This window comes from Hyperolius riggenbachi, chromosome 11, assembly GCF_040937935.1.
Source record: "Hyperolius riggenbachi isolate aHypRig1 chromosome 11, aHypRig1.pri, whole genome shotgun sequence".
NCBI lineage: Eukaryota > Metazoa > Chordata > Amphibia > Anura > Hyperoliidae > Hyperolius > Hyperolius riggenbachi.
In genome coordinates, this window is record NC_090656.1 from 172,871,495 (window position 1) to 172,894,151 (window position 22,657).

At 43.3% G+C, this 22,657-nt stretch overlaps 2 protein-coding genes across 6 annotated transcripts in view; one reads left to right on the top strand and one right to left on the bottom strand.

Annotated features, from left to right (window-relative positions):
- The window catches only part of SMPD3 (sphingomyelin phosphodiesterase 3), a 300,699-nt gene extending 296,877 nt beyond the window's left edge, over nt 1–3,822 (top strand). For all 4 annotated transcript variants that reach the window (XM_068260747.1, XM_068260749.1, XM_068260748.1 and 1 more), the window contains one exon: nt 2,991–3,822. In XM_068260747.1, coding sequence (XP_068116848.1) covers nt 2,991–3,092 — 102 coding nt within the window. In that variant the 3' untranslated portion in view covers nt 3,093–3,822. The remainder of the gene's footprint in view (nt 1–2,990) is intronic.
- PRMT7 (protein arginine methyltransferase 7) overlaps nt 1–22,657 on the bottom strand; it is a 162,759-nt gene that overhangs the window by 25,754 nt on the left and 114,348 nt on the right. Inside the window, exon 20 of one of the 2 annotated variants that reach the window (XR_011024815.1) lies at nt 18,230–18,286. The exons of the other annotated variant lie outside the window; for it this stretch is intronic. The gene's annotated coding sequence lies outside the window, so the exon portion shown is untranslated. Of the gene's footprint in view, nt 1–18,229; nt 18,287–22,657 lie in introns of those variants that run through there. 2 annotated transcript variants of the gene reach the window in all.

The following is a 22,657-nucleotide window of genomic DNA, read 5'->3' on the forward strand; positions in this document are numbered from 1 at the left end:
ATCAAAGGGCTTGATTCATGAATGAACGCTGCTGTAACCAACAGCAGTGTTCATTCATTGAAAGTCTGGATAAACATACAAAGGTTCACTTTCACTTTTGATTAGGAAGCTGAATCACAGTAAGGTGCCATCTTGTGGTGAAAATAATACCACAATAAATACACCAAAAAATTAAAAGCACATTAACACATGAAATTACACCATAACCCCAATAGTTATTCAAAAACACAAATTAAAAAACAATAAAATAAATTGTAAGGGGCTTAGCTTTTCATATATTCATGCAATAAGGGTAAATTAATTGTTAATTTAGCAAATTCAGACTTGTAGAGTACAATTACAATATAAAAACAATTAAACATGGAAAAAAATTCCAAATAAAATATTGTTGTCACTCTTTGAAATAGGGACATACAGTGGGTTGCAAAAGTATTCGGTCCCCTTGAAGTTTTCCACATTTTGTCACATTACTGCCACAAACATGCATCAATTTTATTGGAATTCCACGTGAAAGATCAATACAAAGTGGTGTACATGTGAGAAGTGGATTGAAAATCATACATCATTCCAAACATGCTTTACAAATAAATAACTGCAAAGTGGGGTGTGCGTAATTATTCGGCCCCCTGAGTCAATACTGTGTAAAACCACAGTTTGCTGCAATTACAGCTGCCAGTCTTTTAGGGTATGTCTCTACCAGCTTTGCACATCTAGAGACTGAAATCCTTGCCCATTCTTCTTTGCAAAACAGCTTCAGCTCAGTCAGATTAGATAGACAGCGTTTGTGAATAGCAGTTTTCAGATCTTGCCACAGATTCTCGATTGGATTTAGATCTGGACTTTGACTGGGCCATTCTAACACATAGATATGTTTTGTTTTAAACCATTCCATTGTTGCCCTGGCTTTATGTTTAGGGTCATTGTCCTGCTGGAAGGTGAACCTCTGCCCCAGTCTCAAGTCTTTTGCAGCCTCCAAGAGGTTTTCTTCCAAGTTTGCCCTGTATTTGGCTCCATCCATCTTCCCATCAACTCTGACCAGATTCCCTGTCCCTGCTGAAGAGATGCACCCCCCGAGCATGATGCTGCCACCACCATATTTGACAGTGGGGATGGTGTGTTCAGAGTGATGTGCAGTGTTAGTTTTCTGCCACAAATAGCGTTTTGCATTTTGGACAAAAAGTTCCATTTTGGTCTCATCTGACCAGAGCACCTTTTTCCACATGGTTGCTGTGTCCCCCACATGGCTTGTGGCAAACTGCAAACGGGACTTCTTATGCTTTCTGTTAACAATGCCTTTCTTCTTGCCACTCTTCCATAAAGGCCAACTTTGTACAGTGCATGACTAATAGTTGTCCTATGGACAGAGTCTCCCACCTGAGCTGTAGATCTCTGCAGCTCGTCCAGAGTCACCATGGGCCTCTTGACTGCATTTCTGATCAGCGCTCTCCTTGTTCAGCCTGTGAGTTTAGGTGGACGGCCTTGTCTTGGTAGGTTTACAGTTGTGCCATACTCCTTCCATTTCTGAATGATCGTTTGAACAGTACTCCTTGGGATGTTCAAGGCTTTGGAAATCTTTTTGTAGCCTAAGCCTGCTTTAAATTTCTCAATTACTTGATCCCTGACCTGTCTTGGACCTGTCTTGTGTGTTCTTTGGACTTCACGGTGTTGTTGCTCCCAATATTCTCTTAGACAACCTCTGAGGCCCTCACAGAGCAGCTGTATTTGTACTGACATTAGATTACACACAGGTGCACTCTATTTAGTCATTAGCACTCATCAAGCAATGTCCTTAAGCAACTGACTGCACTCAGATCAAAGGGGGACGAATAATTATGCACATACCACTTTGCAGTTATTTATTTGTAAAAAATGTTTTGAATCATGTATGATTTTCGTTCCACTTCTCATGTGTACAAAAGTGGTGTACACATGAGAAGTGGAACGAAAATCATACATGATTCAAAACATTTTTTACAAATAAATAACTGCAAAGTGGTGTGTGCATAATTATTCGGCCCCCTTTGATCTGAATGCAGTCAGTTGCTTATAGACATTGCCTGATGAGTGCTAATGACTAAACAGAGTGCACCTGTGTGTAATCTAATGTCAGTACAAATACAACTGCTCTGTGAGGGCCTCAGAGGTTGTCTAAGAGAATATTGGGAGCAACAACACTGTAAAGTCCAATGAACACACAAGACAGGTCAGGGATCAAGTTATTGAGAAATTTTAAGCAGGCTTAGGCTACAAAAAGATTTCCAAAGCCTTGAAAATCCCACGGAGCACTGTTCAAGCGATCATTCAGAAATGGAAGGAGTATGGCACAACTGTAAACCTACCAAGACAAGGCCATCCACCTAAACTCACAGGCCGAACAAGGAGAGCGCTGATCAGAAATGCAGTCAAGAGGCACATGGTGACTCTGGACGAGCTGCAGAGATCTACAGCTCAGGTGGAGACTCTGTCCATAGGACAACTATTAGTCATGCACTGTACTGTGTTGGTCTTTCATGTGGAATTCCAATAAAATTGATTCATGTTTGTGGCAGTAATATGACAAAATGTGGAAACGTCAAGGGGGCCGAATACCTTTGCAACCCACTGTATTTTAAACATTGTAATAACCGGGACAAAATGTATTATTCTAAAACTATACAGGCTGAAAACTGAGAAATAATGAGTTTTTTTTTTATTTTTTTTCTTATTATTTTCTTTAAAATGCATAAATACATAAAATAAAGCATAATTGGTGGCGGAAAAAAACAAGATATAGACCATTTAGGTGTGATAAGTATTGATAAAGTTATTGGAAAATGAATGGGAGGAGCGCTAAAAGATGAAAATTGCTCTGGTCCATAAGGGGAAAAAACATTAGTGGTGAACTGGTTAAACTGGGTGCATTTTACTATATGTCATTACAATGCTTCTTTAAGTGTTAAAGCCTCAGTGGATTTTCTTAGAAATCATATGTTTCCTTTTCTCTTTTGTAGGAGGTTGAAGAGTACAGTTTTATCACACAGCTGGCTGGACTTACAGACCACGTACCAGTAGCAATGCGACTGACTGTTTCTACAGGGGAAGAGGAGTCATAATCAGGACTGCGGACTTTGCCAGTATTAATAGTGAAAGTATATATGGCCCGGGGATTACTCCAAGCCCCAGAATCTGGAGCAGGGGGATTTCTCCAGCGTCCTACAGGAGCCACAAAGAGTCCTCCAACATTATGGACTGCGTGACAGAGGCAGACAGGAGGAATGGGTTCAGAGGTTTCAACATTGGTAACCCTCACGGGTACCAGATCAGATCCCGCAGTCGGCCAGCCACACTCTCTATGGTAACCATGGAACGAGAGGAACTAGAACGGATTCAGTGCCATTCTTACCAAGATGTTTTTATACCACACTATAGCACAATATAGTTTGTAACCGTGAGATGCTGTTCAATGTTTTTCTTTTGTTTTCTTTTTCTTCTTTTCTTTTTGCATAATTTTTTGTATATCTAAAGGAATAGAAGGACCATTAATCTTTTTACTTTCTAGGCTCTTGTTGTAGTTATGAACAGCTCCACTAGCATGCGCTATACTTGCATGAAGCTCTGCTTTACAAATATATATATATATATAAAAAGAAAAAAAAACAACAGCCAGTTTCACCTGGACACCCTAAAGACAGGGAGTCCGTCTGGAAATGTCAAATGAAAAAAAAATGGGGGTTTCCTCTATTGGCTAATACTTTTTTAAGTGGCTTTGCAGGATTTTCTTTTTTTTTTCAGTTGTTATAGGAATTACACAATAAAATATCACCCTGCTTTTATCAAAATTAACTTCCTTGACTAAATCCTTTCATTAAGGGGGTATAGAGTAAGGCCACGTTCACAGTGGTGCAGTTTAACAGCCAATTTGCAATGTGGCTTACTGTACTGCAATGTACCTCCAATGCAACGTTCACAGTGTGGCTGGGGCATTGTGGTATAACGGGTTGTGGCATTGTAACGCACAGCATACAGTGCATTTCTGCTAAATGCATGCATTATCAGTAAAAGTGAAGCACACTTTTCATTGAGTGTATGCTTCACTGTACCCAAGCACAATGTGTCCCGATCTGTTGCATTGCGTGACTGCTGTCACAGGGAAGTGGCCTAAAAAGCCAGACAATAGTCCATGTTCCTATTCCTAGATGTCATCTGGAGTTTGGTTCTAAAAAGCTGGACTACAATGCTGTGCCAAGTACATGGTTTGGTACTGACGTCGCTGTGATAAGAAATTAATAATGCTCATGACTGAATGGGTGGGCTGCAGGCTCAGAAATGAAAATGTGGGTCTAAGATTCGGGTTCCATGTTTTCTGAAAAACATGGAGCTCCAAGCTACAGAAATGTCTATGCTGGTGAGATGGGGATAGGAGATGCCCGAAGTGAGGAATGAGGCATGTAGGCAGTGGTCATTACCTCCTAATAGATAGGCCAAGAGAATGTAGAGACATCACTTTACTGAAACACCTTATACAACACGTACGTTGTACAATGTTTATGCCTCCTATTTTAGGAACTGACTGGCCACTACCTACATTCCTGTTCCCTCACTAGTATTGATTCCATTCCTATAGCCTCATATTACATTTTGGAATAGAAGTATTTCTGTGTCCGTGGCGACAGCCTAAGAAACACTTATTTGAGAGCCAAACAAATAGAGGTTTAAATCTGAATAGACCTGAGTGGAGACAGGCTAGAGATCTCCACAGACTCTAATAAAGGTAATGAATTCTAGTGGCCACTCTTGAGTATATACGGCACTTCTGCACGCGGAAGAGTGTGGTTAAGTTACTACAGCTAATGGTTTCAGCTTTTCTCTACTTTGTTTTTTTACATTCGGGCCACCGAAGGTATCTTCACTACTGTGTTGGTGGAGATTATCTGTTTTTTTTTTTATTTTTGTGGTATAGCAAATTGCCCAGCAAGCCCATGGTGATCTGGAACTTCTAGGAGTGTGTAAGAGGCTAAAAAGGACCAAAAAGCCCACTTACTAAAATGCTATGCAAAAAAGAAATATGCTATCTTAAAACAGAAGGTATTTTCAATTATTTAGTTTGGAGTGAGCTCTGAGGTGTCCCACAATGCATTACTGCTTAATATGCAGATCATGCTTTTATGTCCCTGAAAGCTTAAAGGGACTCTGAGCTCTGAATAAAAATGAAACTGGTACTCACCTGGGGCTTTCTGTAGCCCACCGTAGGTCGGGAGGTCCCACGGCGTCCATCCGGCTCTTCTCCCAGGGCCTGGTCAGAAATGGCTGCCCGGCGGCTCCCGGCGACACTTGGCCAGAGTGTCGGGCTCCTTCTTCCTCATATGTCACGTCTGACATCACCACGCCGGCCGCCTCGCATCATCACAGCGGCCGGCGTGACAGTACGCCGCATGCGCGATTAAACCGCGCATGCTCAGTACGGTCACACCGGCCGCCGTGATGAGGCAAGGCGGCTGGCAAGGTGACGTCAGACGTGACGTATGAGGAAGAAGGAACCCGACACTCGGGCCAAATGCCGCCGGGCAGCCACTTCTGACCAGGCCCTGGGAGAAGAGCCGGATGGGACCTCCTGACCTACGGTGGGCTGCAGAAAGCCCCAGGTGAGTACCAGTTTCATTTTTATTCAGAGCTCGGAGTCCCTTTAACACACCTCCAGAACTGCTGGAATGCAATGATGTGTCAGCTTGTTGTACAGAGCCATAATAACCCAACATGCACACAGGCTGGTTGGTCCTCATCAGTGCATAGCTATCAGGAACATAAAAGGATGCTTTGCATATTCAGCAATGATGCATTGTGGGACACCTCATATGCTCACTCCAACCTGAATAAATGATAAGTGATGTTTTCACATCTTGTCAATAAAATGGCACCAGCAAACAAGAAAATACTGTACTCCAAATAATTTGGATAGTGCTTTTTCCCTTAGTTTTTCAATTGCGAAGTGCAAAAGTTATTTTAGCGAGAAGATGAAGCATTATTTTCTAGGAGAAAACTTAGGAGACAAAGTTAAGTGAATAAGAGCCCACGTGTTTCTGACATCTCTGTCAAATCTGACAAGATTATCTGCATGCTTGTTTGGTGCAGCCAGGCAACTGGTATTGTCTAAAAGGAAATAAATTTGGCAGCTTCCCTATAATTCTCGCTTTAGGTCCCCTTTAAGGTGCCCATACATCTAGGGATCAGGGACGGATCTAGACCAAATTGCGCCTAGGGCAAGGTCAGGTTTAGGTGCCTAAACTGCCATTCCTCATCCAGCTTTGGCGCCTAAAGGTCAGGTTTTGGTGCGTAAAGGTCAGGTTTTGGTGCGTAAAGGTCAGGTTTTGGCGCCTAAACTGCCTTTCCCTATCCAGTTTTGACGCCTTTTTAAGAATTCAACAAACTGCGCCTGGGGCAAGAGACCCATCTGCTCCCCCCTAGATCCGTCCCTGCTAGGGATGCATGGGCAGATCAACCAAGAGACAGATCTCCTTCTTATCAAATCTAATTGGAGAGAGATCTGTTGCCTGTCCATACACCACAGGCTGATTCCCAATAGATTTCAGTATTTAACACAAATTGATATTTCTATTTTTGATCAGGCATGCTTGTTGGGGCACCGATTCTACCGATTTGATAGAATTATCGAATTGGATGGTTCGGTAGATGTATATCCACCTTAATAATCTTTATTGGATAAACCAATTTATCAGTTATCCGCTTTTCTCCTTTGGCTCGCTTTGTATTAGCTCACCCAATGCAAAGGAGAAGATTTATTACTTTAAAAATACAGATCTGGTTGCCAGTTGCCACCATTAAAATTGTTATTATTTATATAGCGCTGACATCTTCCACAGCGCTGTACAGAGTATATTGTCTTGTCACCTAACTGTCCCTCAGAGGGGCTCACAATCTCATCCCTACCATAGTAATAGGTCTATGTATGTATCGTGTAGTGTATATATCGTAGTCTAGGGCCAATTTCGGGGAAAGCCAATGACCTTATCTGTATGTTTTGGGGATGTGAGAGGAAACCAGAGTGTCCCGAGGACTAACCACTACGTTACCATGTTGTAAAATGAAACATCTGGTGAGTATACTGCCTTCCCTCTCTCTCTATATCCCTCTCCTGGTACTCTGGACAGGCAGCGCTGCTCCATTCCCACCGCAGTGTGTTGGGATTTCCTTGTTGGAGATTAGCAGTCTTGTTAGCAGGTGGACATCAGGAATGCTTTAATTACATGAAAACAGTCTGGAAAATGTGAATGGTGCTTTCCCGTGGCACTTGCTCTTCAACCTAATTGCCAGACTACATGCTTAGCACATGTCAGAGTTTTAAGAAACAGCATCATACTAAGTACTCATGTTGCTGCTAACCTATCTGTGATGCACATGAGTCACTTATGTGACGTCCATCCTACAGTACGTATTTACTCTAAATGTCATGTGTTCCTAATCTTGGTCTCCAGCATGTTTCCTATATATTGGTCCTGTGGGGAAGGAAGTGGGTTAAATGAATGTGAACAGATGGTAATAGTGGGTGAGATGCTGCATGAGCAAAACAACATGAATATTTTAATATTACGCAGGAGGAATCCTAGCGAATACTAGCAGCAAAAGGAATCGCTGCAAATCCTTCCACAGGCGTCTTGTAAGAATGGATCAAGCACTGGTCAGACTGGAGTAGTTGCGCTCACTACACATCTAGTTAGTCCAGGCATCGCTTGCTGATTACAGAAAGTTCCATCTTTGGGAAGTCATTTCTTGAAATGATTGTTTCATTAATATTGTCCATTAGCAGCAACTTATTACATGGGACTGAACAATATAGTAAGGATTGTAGATTACAAATAGAAGCCATCACAAAATGACACAGGAGGGGAAGAGCGCCCTGCCTAACAGGCTTACAATCTAAGAGGCAGGGAAAACAGGCTACAGTATGTAAGTTGGGTACCAATATCTGAATGGGTTGGCCGCTAGGGAATGATTAGGTTAAGGTGCCCATACAACTAGCGATGTATGGGCAGATTGATCAAGAGACAGATCTCTCGCTGATCGAGACTGATCAGAAAGAGGTCTATAGGCTGCCCACACACTGCAGGCCAATACTCCAGCTGTGATGACTCCCAGTCTCGCACGCTGCTTCCCTCATGTGCTTGCTGGCGCTGGGGAGATGTAGCAGAGATTGGGAGTCACCGCAGCTGGAGCAGGAGAGATTACAATGCTTGGGCCCCGGTGGGAACAGGAGCACATTTCCATTTTGTGGCACAGCAGACAGGGATCCCCTGCATATGTCGATTACCGCCTCACACCCAAACCAACACATCAGACAGATTTTTCAGCATGCTCGATCAATACATTTAACCAGTTTTGGGCCAAAATCAGTTGAATAGTCTATTGGGCATGCTAATTTTGGCAACTATTTTCATCCGATTTGATAACATTAAATTGGATGGTCAATTGGGCCACAACTTTGCTAGATACAGTGGCTTGCAAAAGTATTCGGCCCCCTTGAAGTTTTCCACATTTTGCCACATTACTGCTACAAACATGAATCAATTTTATTGGAATTCCCTGTGAAAGACCAATACAAAGTGGTGTACACTTGAGAAGTGGAACAAAAGTCATAAATGATTCCAAACATTTTTTTTTACAAATAAATAAAAGCAAAGTGGGGTGTGCGTAATTATTCGTCCCCCTTTGGTCTGAGTGCAGTAAGTTGACCATAGACATTGCCTGATGAGTGCTAATGACTAAATAGAGTACACCTGTGTGCAATCTAATGTCAGTACTAATGCGGCTGCTCTGTGATGGCCTCAGAGGTTGTCTAAGAGAATATTGAGAGCAACAACACCATGAAATCCAAAGAACACACCAGACAGGTCAGGGACAAAGTTATTGAGAAATTGAAAGCAGGCTTAGGCTACAAACAGATTTCCAAAGCCTTGAACATCCCACAGAGCACTGTTCAAGCGATCATTCAGAAATGGAAGGAGTATGGCACAACTGTAAACCTACCAAGACAAGGCCGTCCACCTAAACTCACAGGCCAAACAAGGAGAGTGCATATCAGAAATGCAGTCAAGAGGCCCATGGTGACTCTGGACGAGCTGCAGAGATCTACAGCTCAGGTGGGGGAATCTGTCCATAGGACAACTATTAGTCATGCACTGTACAAAGTTGGCCTTTATGGAAGAGTGGCAAGAAGAAAGCCATTGTTAACAGAAAAACATAAGAAGTCCTGTTTGCAGTTTGCCACAAGCAATGTGGGGGACACAGAAAACATGTGGAAGAATGTGCTCTGGTAAGATGAGACCAAAATGGAACTTTTTGGCCAAAATGCAAAACGCTATGTGCGGCAGATAACTAACACTGCACATCACTCTGGTCAGAGTTGATGGGAAGATGGATGGAGCCAAATACAGGGCAATCTTGGAAGAAAACCTCTTGGAGACTGCAAAAGACTTGAGACTGGGGCAGAGGTTCACCTTCCAGCAGGACAATGACCCTAAACATAAAGCCAGGGCAACAATGGAATGGTTTAAAACAAAACATATCTATGTGTTAGAATGGCCCAGTCAAAGTCCAAATCTAAATCCAATTGAGAATTTGTGGCAAGATCTGAAAACTGCTGTTCACAAACGCTGTCCATCTAATCTGACTGAGCTGGAGCTGTTTTGCAAAGAAGAATGGGCAAGGATTTCAGTCTCTAGATGTGCAAAGCTGGTAGAGACATACCCTAAGGCTAGAAACCCACTAGGAGAGCTTTTCTGAGCGCTTTGTGATTTGAAAAGCTCTAGCTAATGTAATGCTATGGGTGTGATCCCACTTGAGTGATGTGATTTTATAAAAATCCCCCATAGCATTGCATTACCAAGAGCTTTTTCAAATCACTCACACTTACAAAGCACTCCCAGTGGGTTTCTGGCCTAATAGACTAGCAGCTGTAATTGCAGCAAAAGGTGGTTCTACAAAGTATTGACTCAGGGGGCTGAATAATTACGCACACCCCACTTTGCAGTTATTTACTTGTAAAAAATGTATGATTTTCGTTCCACTTCTCATGTGTACACAACGTTGTGTTGGTCTTTCAGGTGGAATTCTAATAAAATTGATTCATGTTTGTGGCAGTAATGTGACAAAATGTGGAAAACTTCAAGGGGCCGAATACTTTTGCAAGCCACTGTATATTGCCAACTTTAGAGAGGAGGATAGGAATGCAATTTTAAAGAGGTAGGTTTTGAGAAAATGTTTTGAAATGGTAAAGTTATGGAGCAATATTATAAGATGAGGAATAGAACTCAGTTTAATGGTGATGCAGCCCAAGACGAGTTTTGTAGCCATGAATGGGAGGATGGTAAAAGCCTGGACACTAGTAGATCATTTGAGCAGCGTGAGGTGTGGTTTGGTGTGTATTAATAATGATGCAAAGAGATTTAAAAAGGACATGAATTATAAAGAGACTTGAAAGTAAAACTCTCAGATGAACTGCAAGGGGTGGAATTGGCAGAGAAGCTGCAGATGGTAAAATGGGTGGATACGCCTTGCTTTAGTATGTGTGAGTCCGGTGACTGGAAAGAAGGGGGTTTTAATCGTGAAGGTGAGAGACAACTCTGGACATGCACCAAGTCATTTGAGGGCTATCAAGTTAACAATAAACATACAGTACTTTGAAGTTCTTATAGATGGAAATAGCAGGAAATGAGCTGGATATAATGAATAAAGGATATGTCTGAGCCTAGAGTAAAGCTGTGCACACACAGAGGCAACTCGGCTGAGGCAACTGTTTAAGTCTGCCTTGTCTAAGAATCTAGTGTGTGTACTGCTGTCATAGGGTTGCTTAAAGTGAACACGAGGTGAAAGTGATATGGAGGCTGCCATATTTATTTCCTTTTAAACTATAATAGTTGTCTGGCAACCTTGTTGATCTATAAGGCTGCAGCAGAGTCTGAATTACACTAGAAACAAGCATGCAGCTAATCTTATCAGTTCTGACAATATTGAGAGAAACACCTGATCTGATGCATGCTTGTTCAGGGTCTATGGCTAAAAGTATTACAGGCAGAGGATTTGCAGGGTAGCCAGGCAACTGGTATTACTTAAAAGCTAATTAATATGCCCACTGTTCCGCTGTTTTCCATGCCTGCCATAAACTGCTCTATCTATCGCTGTCCCCTCTCATATCCCCAAAGAGACAGTACATAGCACTCGGGTATAGTCTGTACAACGCTCATCCCCCGCAGTGCTACCTGCAGGACTAAGCTCGATTCTGACAGCTGACACTAATCGGGCTTGAGGAAAGTAGAAAAAAAACAGTACTCTTATCTTTTGTAGCAATAAACTAATTAGTAAAATCTGAAACTGTCTTTCAGGTATGTCTCGCATCACCTACATCTCATAACAAGGGTAGCAGGGAACAAACTATTTTCCATCCCTGCCTCCCTAAATTATGTAGACAAACTTTAGTGTTATGGCAGGGCCGGATTTACCATAAGGTACTGTAGGCACGTACCTACAGGCGCCCTCCCCAAGCGTCTCCCTCCTTCCTTCCCTATGCAGAGTCCTAATGAGAGTGTAAATGAGAGGATACTCACCCTGCTCTCTGCATTCCACTGACGAAATCACCCTTGAGTCAAGGGCACCTCTATCCTACTTGTTGGCACCACTAGCTACTTAATAATGAGGGTACTTCTGGCTACCTAATACTAAGGGGCAACTGTGGCTACCTATGATGGGCTAGGGAAATAAGGGAGAAGTGACAGCTGCAGTGGCGTAGCTAAGGAGCTGTGGGCCCTGATGCAAGTTTTACAATGGGGCCCTCCAAGCACTCTATACATAACAATTGATACATGCACCAAAACCTGCCAATGGCAACTACAGTGTCAGAGGTGCAAGAAGGGGATGGGGAACAGTGTGTTAATAATTACCACTATTCAAAGTATCAATAGAAGTGATTATTACCAGCACAGGACCAATAGAGAGCTAATACTGTAATTGAGGGAGGGACCTTCGGGGCCCCTATAGCCCAAGGGATGAGGTGGCTACCTCTGCACCCCCTATTGCTACGCCCCTGGACAGCTGGCACAGTACAGTTGGGTTTTGTAAGTTCATGGAGGGAAAAGTCTAAGGTGCCAGGGCATCTGTGCCTATAGGCTCCTGTGAGGTAAATCTGGGCCTGTGTTATGGGTTTTAATAGTACCTGAAAAAAATCTCTCCCCTGACAAAGGGAGAGAAGTTAAAGGGCAGCTTCCATTGGCCATACAGCCTCTCAGGATGCAATACACCATCTACGGAAATGGAAAAGTTATCATCAGGCCAGCTACACCCTCTCCAAGATGACAATGTGGCTGCACTGACGCAGTGCACTACTACAGGAGAGAAAGGGAATAGCAACACAAATCACATGACTGCTAATAAAACTCAGGATTAAGATACTTAGCTTTGGATACATGGGGATGAGGACAGCTGGAATGGAAAAAAAACATGTTTGCCTGGACAGGGGCTTTAAATATAGATGTGGTAATAAGAACCAGCAAATACCTGCTGACAAGACTAGGTACCCCTTGATGGAACCATTGTGTGCTGGAACAGATGTAGGCGAGCTAGGCAATAAATGCTGTGGCGGGACATATTCCCAAGCCAGCTCTCATCCAAAGTCACTAAGCCAATGAAAGACAGCTTCCCGAAATGAGCGTATAAAGACAGTTACTGCCAGGTCTGAAAAATGCTTAGTAACCTGGGATTCAGAAAATATACTACATTTTGTGACTGTACTGCAGGATTTGATGACAGTCTTGTAGGAGGAAAAAGATGATAAACCTTACATGATTACGGACTCAAACAATATATTTAGGGTCTATCTGGCATTGTGAAAGGAAAAAGACAAAAACTCAGAGGTTAATGCTGATTATTTTATTCTGGCGGAGCTTATCATTTTTTCCCCCGGGATAGAGAGTTTGTGGCGCACAGCTGGTGAGATCTTATCTTCAGCCATTCTTGACTGTGTTTCACTTGAAGATCGGCCAATAAGTTAGCTAAAACGATTCCTTTGTGAAACGAGGTGTCCACAACATGTGTCGGTCTCTATTTAACTGTACTTAAAAACACATTAGATCTGAGGGCCCACATAAAATCCATGGGCTGTTTCCATCTAAATGGACCACACCACAAGATGGTCCAAGTGTTGTTTGCTACAAGATTTTAGGGAGAGACCAGTTGTCCTTTGCTTCACTGTATTGTGCAAGATAGAAGGCCATCCCATAACTAAAAGTCATGACATCAGACAAGAATATGTATAGAAGAGACAAAAATGGAACACTAAGTGCCGCCAATAGTGTAGTAGTGGTAAATAGTGTCATATGTAAAATGATACTCGCAAACATAGTTACCGCTAAGGCAACTATTGATTGAAGAGGTGGGAAGATTAGACCTGACCCCTCTCAGGTTAAGAAGTCACTCTCTGTAGAAAGGAAAAAGGGGTTAACACCCCTCTCTACCAAGAGTAGACTCAAAACTGGTAAAACACTTGAACAGAGGAGCCAATCGTAGAGAACAAATACACTAAAGCAGTTTAAAAAGGGAGGTAGTGGTGGACTTACCTCCCCAAGGAAGACTCAATTTGGATGAATATCAGACAAACATTGGCTTTGACTACTTGACACTGCAACACTTTTCGCAGGTATGACCACTTCATCAGGTGACATAGTGAGTAACTGGAAAGAATGTAATATAGAGGTGCTTGGTTTGAATTACATTTTGCCAAATGAAGCAGGTCACACCTGTGACACGCATTAGACTGTGGAGTAGTCAAACCCGATTTTGGACTGATGTTTTACAAAATTTGAATCTTCTTTGGGGAGGCAAGTCCACCACTACCTCCCTTTCTAAAGTGTTTATAGTGTATTTTACGCTATTATTGGTGCCTTTGTTCAAGTGATTCTTACAAGAATATTTAAACTCCCTTCCTATAAAAGAAAAAATGCTATTACTGGTACAAGTACAGGGCACTTTTAAGAAAGTCATTACCTATGCATTGTGTGTTCTACTGAGATTAATACTAGCAACTGCAGGTAAAATATTGAAATGTTAAAGAGACTCTGTAACAAAATGTTGAGCCTTATTTCTTCTATTCTATAAGTTCCTATGCCTGTTCTAATGTGGTCTGTCTTACTGCAGCATTTTCTAGTTGCACTGTCTCTGTAATAAATCTTATCTTCTTTCCTCTGTCGGCTCTGTCGGGCAGAGGCTGGAATGTGTGGAATGTGCAGCACTGCTTGTCATTGGCAGAAGCTTTACACACCCTCTCCAAGCTCTGTATGAGTCACACAGTAAGCTGTTCACAGCGTATCTGGTTAGAAGCCATGTCTTGTTTGTAAACACTGCCTAAAACTGTTAATTACAAGCCAGGATTGCAGCAGGGAGTGGCAGAAACAGCACAGAGGGGCACAGGAGAACATAAGGAATAGAATGGTATGCTTTTTATTGTAAGAATTTTAGAGTACAGATTCTCTTTAATGACAATTTCAACTAATAACTGTGATCACAACATTCTACTGTGAGACAAAATGGACAGAACATTTCTCAAAACTCGAGTAAAAGATGATCTTTTAAACTGAGAGAACAATTCCAATGCCCTCTACAGGTAGCCAACCTCATGGATTTGGAAGGGACGACAGAACCACAAGAACAAAGAAATCAACAATCTGCCCAAAATGTTTCATAAGAAAAAACTGTATGTTGAACGGAGACAATAAAATAAAGCATTACCAGGTTTCTTTAGCATTGTTGACTAAGGCTCAAATGCGGCTAGAACACTTTCATAGGGTATTGGGGTCAGAAGACGTCCAAGTGTTGACATTTTTGCTCAGGTAGAAATGTTTAACAAATTACTGCTCTTGACCTAGATCTTTTTTTTTTACCCAATGTTAGAAGTACCAACAGTGTGATATCTCTTCCTGGACTATTGACACTGTCTGCAGGTGAAGATGGACTGCTTTGCCAAGTTTGCTGCTGATATAATGGTTAGAGTGCCTACAGTTGCCTTAGATGCCCGTCAGACCAAATATCCTGCATTGCATGTCACATAACTCTAGAAATGTTTTACGTATTTAATGCAGAAGTTTACAGCTCAGGCTAGAAGTCATGTGGAGTGTATCTGCATCCTCATCCAGCTGCTGTTTTTCCTCACCCATGCTGTAAATGTTAGAAAGTAAAAGGAAGAATACTTCTGTATATATAATTACAGACTATGGGCTTGATTCACTAACCAGCGCTAAGCGAGCCCTATCACTTAGTGGGCGCAAACTACGGCACTAAGTAGTTTGCACCCACACACCAGTCTTAGTACCGCTCACTGCGCGTGCAGCGCCGGTGCGCCAATATTAGTGCGAGGTGCGACGATAACGTCGCACCCGCTGCCCCTTGATAACGGCGCATCGGGTGCCCCTGAAACGGCGTATTAATGCACCGCTTCAGGGGCACCCGATGCGCCGTTATCAAAGGGGCAGCGGGTGTGACGTTATTGTCGCACCGCGCACTAATATAGGCGCACCGGCGCTGCACGCGCAGTGAGCTATTAGGGGCAAAAAATGGCTTTTCACACCGGCGCTGTTACTGGTAGTGGTCAAGAGGCGGTCTTCACTCTTTTGAAGACCAATAGTCCTCTTAGACTCCAAACTCTAGGGCTTGGAGTCTAAGAGGACTCTTGGTCTTCACAAGAGCACTCTGGAAGGAAGGATGAGCTGGTAACTGTAACAAGTATCAGACTCTTTGCTGCCAAGCGGCAACTTGCAAAATAGGTGATGGCAGGAAAATGGCTTGAGTTCAGGACAGAGTAGTGGTGTATGAGATGATATTAAATCAGGCCTGGCTTGGTCAGTGTACAGGATGAGATCAGGGTTGGTGGCAGTCAGGCTTGATCAATATAACAGGCTGAGGTTAGGGCTGGTGGCAGGAAGGCAGTCTGAGTTGGTGTATTAGCGGAGATCAGGGCTGGCAGCAGGTAGTCTTGGTTGGTCTAAAGCCTGGTAGACACCATGCAATTTTCCGTCAGATAGAGGAATTTCCGACAGGTCCGTTCAAAACTGATCGGAAACCGATCGGATCTGTCAGAAATGATCTATCGACCCATTTATCTGATGGGAAACTGCATGGTGTGTACCAGGCTTAACTGGCTAAGCGACCAAAAGAAGAGCAGACGCTAAGATCAAGGATTCTGATAGGTCGCACTGGGCAGCTGTTCCATTTTTGCACTAGATTTCTTTTAGGCCATGTTCACAGTGGTCTGGTGCAGTGTAACAGACATTTTGTAACGCGGCTTACCGCACTACAATGAACCACCTATGCAACATTCATAGCGATAGCGTTGCAGTATAACGGGTTGCAGCATCGTAACACACTGCATACAGTAAAAGTGAAGCATACATTTCATTGACTGTATGCTTCACTGTACCCAAAGCACATCTACTGATGAGACCTATGTTTCCTGTGTAAGCTGCTGCCTTATTACTGAGAGAGTAGCCTATCATCTGTGACTTGCTTGTGCATGGCTGCAGCGATATAGTATCATCCAGGCTGCACAGAAATATGGAAAGAGGAGCACACTATGCCCGCATTAACTGGGGAGACTTATGCTTCCTTTGCAAGCTGTTGCATGATTATTGCATGCAAATCCCTGCATACCGAGCACTATGCATTTTGATCTAGCTTTAGGCTGCTTACACACTAAGACGTTACAGGCGCACGTTAGTGCAGCCTGTAACGCAGCCCCACCGCACAGTAATGAAAAATCAATCAGCCCATTCACAGTGCACACGTTGCGTTACACTGTAACGCAGCACATCCGTTGCGAGTGCTGCATGCTGTACGTTATGCGCGGGCGGCTAAGCCGCGTTAGACTGTGCGCACATGCTCAGTAGTGTTGGGGAGGGGTGGGGAGCGGCCAGGCACATGGCTAATTAATATTCACTGCACGGTGTGACGTGCAGTGTTTACTTCCTGGAGCGGCCGCTCTGTGCGGCGATTGGCCGGGAGGGACCACGTGATGCCGCATGCGTCCAAGAGTACGCATCACGGCATCACGGCCGCCAGAGTGAGCTGCACAACGTGGCTCACTCTGACGTCCACATCAGAGAGCACCAGGCGTTGCGTTAAGGGCACGTTATGTGCCCTATAACGTCCCCTAAACGCAACGTCCTGGTGTGTAAGTAGCCTTAAAGTTTTCTGTGCTCACTTGCTGAAGCAAGAAAAAATAAAAAAAATACTCCCAGTTATTGACTGAATTAAGATACAGTAGTATGGTATATGTTTATGTGCTTGAACATGACCATTTATGATATAGTAAACTTCTGATATAGTAAACCAATTAGCCCAGTCCCTTAGATTTTACTGTAAAGGGATTCTACTGTAGTGAAATCCATATCCTGACAAGTTCCCCTCTGATGACTTACTGGGCTAAATGATTAACTACCATAAGGCCGCTCCACGCCAATGGGCGTGGCTGCAGCGGCAGCCCCAGGACCGCCTAACGCCAATTGGCGTCAGGTCCTGGAGCCGGCTACTGAAGGAGATCTCGCGCAGGGTGCGCACGCATCTCCTTGGGGGGCGGAGCTCCGCCCCGTCTTCAGTCTACGAGCGGCTATCGCCGCTCAGGAGACTCTTAGACGGCGTAATCGGCGTCTATTTACATAGTGCAGCGCTGCACTGGGGACAAGAGATCGATCGGCTCTCATAGGCAGAAGCCTATGATAGCCGATCGCCGTGATCGGCCGGCTGGGGGGAGGACGATTAGACCCCACCAACAGAGAGCTCTGTTGGTGGGGAAAAAAAGGGGGGGGGTCACTCGTGTGCTGTGTTGTGCGGCCCTGCAGCTTGGCCTTAAAGCTGCAGTGGCCAATTATGAAAAAAAAGAGTCTGGTCTTTAGGGGAGTTAACCTCTGTGGTCCTCAAGTGGTTAATATTGGCAGTGAGAGATTCTTCCACATCACTACTTGCTATGTGCAACAATGCTCTGTTTATAGATACAATCGGTGGCATAATCACCCTGTGACATCATGAGCCAGCAGTGACGCCACAAATCAGGCGGACAGCCAAGAGGGGGAAGAGACAGCTGTCAGAACTATGAATAATTCATGACCTCAAAATTAATTTCCGTCATTACCATTTATTCTAATTCAGCTGGAAACTGAATAATAAAAGACATTGCTTTAAAGGGTAGTTTAGCCATTGCTGGAATTTATTTCATCACTGAAGTTTTCATTCTGTTGTGCAGAGTTTTATAATGGGTTTTCTAAAAAGTCACCATGAGGAAAAAGTAAAGAAATCCGTTATCAGGAAAGGCTCATTAACCCACAGCAAAAGCAATTTAACACATGCAGAATGAGTTTATGAGAACACCAGTGTGAAATTATTTGTGAAGGGCTGGCAAGTTTTGCCTCATGGATATTACTACTGAATAGCAAGCATTACTGGTTCCTAAAGGACTGACGTTCTGTTTCTAAATGGGTGCCTTTAGCTATACTTGCTGCTGATAGACAGCTGAGTTGAGCAGGACCGGATTTACATCACAGGAGACTATAGGCACAGATGTCCTGGCACCCTAAACTTCACCCTCCATGGACCTTCAAACACCTGCATTGCAAGTGTGCTGGCTGACCCAGCTGTCACTTCCCCCTTAGTTCTCTTGTCCATCATAGGTAGCTTCAGGTGCCCCTTAGTATTAGTATTACAGTGGGTTGCAAAAGTATTCAGCCCCCTTGAAGTTTTCCACATTTTGTCACATTACTGCCACAAACATGCATCAATTTTATTGGAATTCCATGTGAAAGACCAACACAAAGTGGTGTACACAGGAGAAGTGGATCGAAAATCATACATCATTCCAAACATTTTTTTACAAATAAATAACTGCAAAGTGGGGTGTGCGTAATTATTCGGCGCCCTGAGTCAATACTTTGTAGAACCACCTTTTGCTGCAATTACAGCTGCCAGTCTTTTAGGGTATGTCTCTACTAGCTTTGCACATCTAGAGACTGAAATCCTTGCCCATTCTTCTTTGCAAAACAGCTCCAGCTCAGTCAGATTAGATGGACAGCGTTTGTGAATAGCAGTTTTCAGATTTTGCCACAGATTCTCGATTGGATTTAGATCTGGACTTTGACTGGGCCATTCTAACACATAGATATGTTTTGTTTTAAACCATTCCATTGTTGCCCTGGCTTTATGTTTAGGGTCATTGTCCTGCTGGAAGGTGAACCTCCGCCCCAGTCTCAAGTCTTTTGCAGACTCCAAGAGGTTTTCTTCCAAGTTTGCCCTGTATTTGGCTCCATCCATCTTCCCATCACCTCTGACCAGCTTCCCTGTCCCTGCTGAAGAGATGCACCCCCTGAGCATGAAGCTGTCACCACCATATTTGACAGTGGGGATGGTGTGTTCAGAGTGATGTGCAGTGTTAGTTTTCTGCCACACATAGCGTTTTGCATTTTGGCCAAAAAGTTCCATTTTGGTCACATCTGACCAGAGCACTTTCTTCCACATGGTTGCTGTCCCCCCCACATGGCTTGTGGCAAACTGCAAACGGGAGTTCTTATGCTTTCTGTTAACAATGCCTTTCTTCTTGCCACTCTTCCATAAAGGCCAACTTTGTACAGTGCATGACTAATAGTTGTCCTATGGACAGAGTCTCCACCTGAGCTGTAGATCTCTGCAGCTCGTCCAGAGTCACCATGGGCCTCTTGACTGCATTTCTGATCAGCGCTCTCCTTGTTCGGCCTGTGAGTTTAGGTGGATGGCCTTGTCTTGGTAGGTTTACAGTTGTGCCATACTCCTTCCATTTCTGAATGATCGCTTGAACAGTGCTCCGTGGGATTTTCAAGGCTTTGGAAATCTTTTTGTAGCCTAAGCCTGCTTAAAATTTCTCAATAACTTGATCCCTGACCTGTCTTGTGTGTTCATTGGACTTTACAGTGTTGTTGCTCCCAATATTCTCTTAGACAACCTCTGAGGCCCTCACAGAGCAGTTGTATTTGTACTGACATTAGATTACACACAGGTGCACTCTGTTTAGTCATTAGCACTCATCAGGCAATGTCTATAAGCAACTGACTGCATTCAGATCAAAGGGGGCCGAATAATTATGCACACACCACTTTGCAGTTATTTATTTGTAAACAATGTTTGGAATCATGTTTGATTTTTGTTCCACTTCTCATGTGTACACCACTTTGCGTTGGTCTTTTATGTGGAATTCAAATAAAATTGATTCATGTTTGTGGCAGTAATATGACAAAATGTGGAAAACCTCAAGGGGGCCGAATACTTTTGGAACCCACTGTATGTAGCCAGAGCTATCCTCAGTATTAAGAAGCCAGAGGTGCCCCCAACTGAAGGGAGAGCTCAGTGGAATGCCGAGATCTAGGTGAGTAACCTCTCATTTACACTCTGCTTTGGACTCTGTATAGGGAAGGAGTGAGGCACATGGGAGGGGAGTGAACCGCCTTTCCATCATCAGGTGCCTGTAGGCATGTACCTACAGTGCCTTATGGTAAATCCAGCCCTGGGGATACGTCTAAAGACAGTGGGGGTGTATATAGTCTGCCACACATTACCTACACATAGCTAAGCTCAGCTGGTTTCTGGGTGAGGAAAAATCTTACATCATGTCTCAATGACAGGGTCATCAAAAACAAGTAGGGAAATAAAATGTCATGCCTCGGCACGTGGTTTCCCATGGCAACCAATCTGCGCTGGACTCCTCTTCCAGAATGGTTTTCCCTTCTGGGACCTTTAGACGTTCCCGTGCCATCTAGTGTCCGAAATGTGCTATAAATCCTTGTCTGTGCCTGTGAATTTACTTGCTGCAGTATGTTTTAAAAGTGCTTTAGTTCCTGAACAACCAGTTTCCTGTGTCCTAGTTTCTTGAGGGACTTAACATTTATGAACTGATATCCTGACTTTGATCTTGGCTATACTCTGACCATCGTCAGTCCTTTGTTCTTGTACAGTACATCGCCTGATTTGGACTGATTTCTTATTAATGAACGTATGGCTTATCCCTGACTACGTCTTCTATCTGTTGTACCTGTACCTCACACTGGACTATCCAGACGCATTCATCAATCTCTTCCAGGCGAGCCCATCTGGTCTCCAGGGCTGGGCCTATCCGGCCACAAAGAGGATTCAAACTACCCAGATACGTGACATAAAATATGTATAATGGCAAAGAGACATCAATAACATACTTAGGATGGGTTGCAACATCTGTATGCTTGTTATTGCTTTCTGTACACCTATTGCCAAGATTCTTCTCACTTCTTGCCTCAGTGATAGGGCCACAGTGACCCGGAAGCAAGCAGTAATATCTCAGATGGGGACAACAAAGGCAATAAAAGATGCTTCTTCTGTTCATGCTATCCAATACTTGGAAAAAAGGTTAATCCAGTGATGTGGTCAATAAAGATTCATTAAGAGTATCTAAAATACTGCCTGATTCTTTATTCAAGCCAAGCTTTATGCAATCCACCTCCATACTCACAGACTGTAGCAGGCAGAATGTAATGTGCATGGATAGGATGAGGATGCAAGGACTGGGGAAGAGTTTGTGTTCATGGATAGGGAACTGGCTAATGGACAGAAAACAAAGAGTTGTGGTCAATGGATCGTACTCAAAACGGGAGACTGTTAGCAGTGTTGTCCCACAGGGGTCTGTACTGGGTCCAGTGCTCTAAAATTTATTTATTAATGACCTAGTAGATGCATTAGTGAGCAATGTTGCTATTTTTGCAGATGATACAAAATTGTGCAGAATCATCAACTCTCAGGAAGATAGTGTCATATTGCAACAGGATCTGGATAGGATGGCTATATGGGCACATACATGGCAGATGAAATTCAATGTTGACAAATGTAAAGTCATGCATTTTGGACGTACTAATGGTCTAGCACCATACAAAATAAATGGGATACAGTTGGGGACATCAAACTTGGAGAAGGACTTAGGAGTACTCATTGACATCAAGTTAAATAATCGTACTCAATGCCAAGCAGCTGCAGCTAAAGCTAACAAAATTTTGGGATGCATTAAAAGGGAAATAAAAACTCGAGATGCTAGCATAATATTGCCCCTGTTTAACTCTCTAGTAAGGCCACATCTGGAATATGGAATTCAGTTCTGGGCACCACATTACAAAAAAGATATTGCAGTTTTAGAGCAGGTGCAGAGACGAGCAACAAAATTGATACGTGGGATGGAAGGTCTCACTTATCAAGAAAGGTTAGATAAACTGGGTTTATTTAGTCTATAGAAAAGACGCCTTAGAGGGGATCTAATTAACATGTATAAATACATCAGAGGGCAATATAATAGCTTGGCGGATGAGCTTTTTGTCCCTAGGCCTTCTCAAAGGACTAGAGGACATGATCTGCGCATGGAGGAAAAACGTTTTAGCCATTTATTTAGGAAAGGGTTCTTTACAGTTAGAGTGATTAAGATGTGGAATGCATTGCCACAGGAAGTCGTTATGGCAAACTCTATACCTGCATTTAAAGGGGGCTTAGATGCTTTCCTTGCGTTGAAAGACATTGATGGCTACAATTACTAGGTAATGCCTAATGATGTTGATCCAGGGATTTTATCTGATTGCCATCTGGAGTCGGGAAGGAA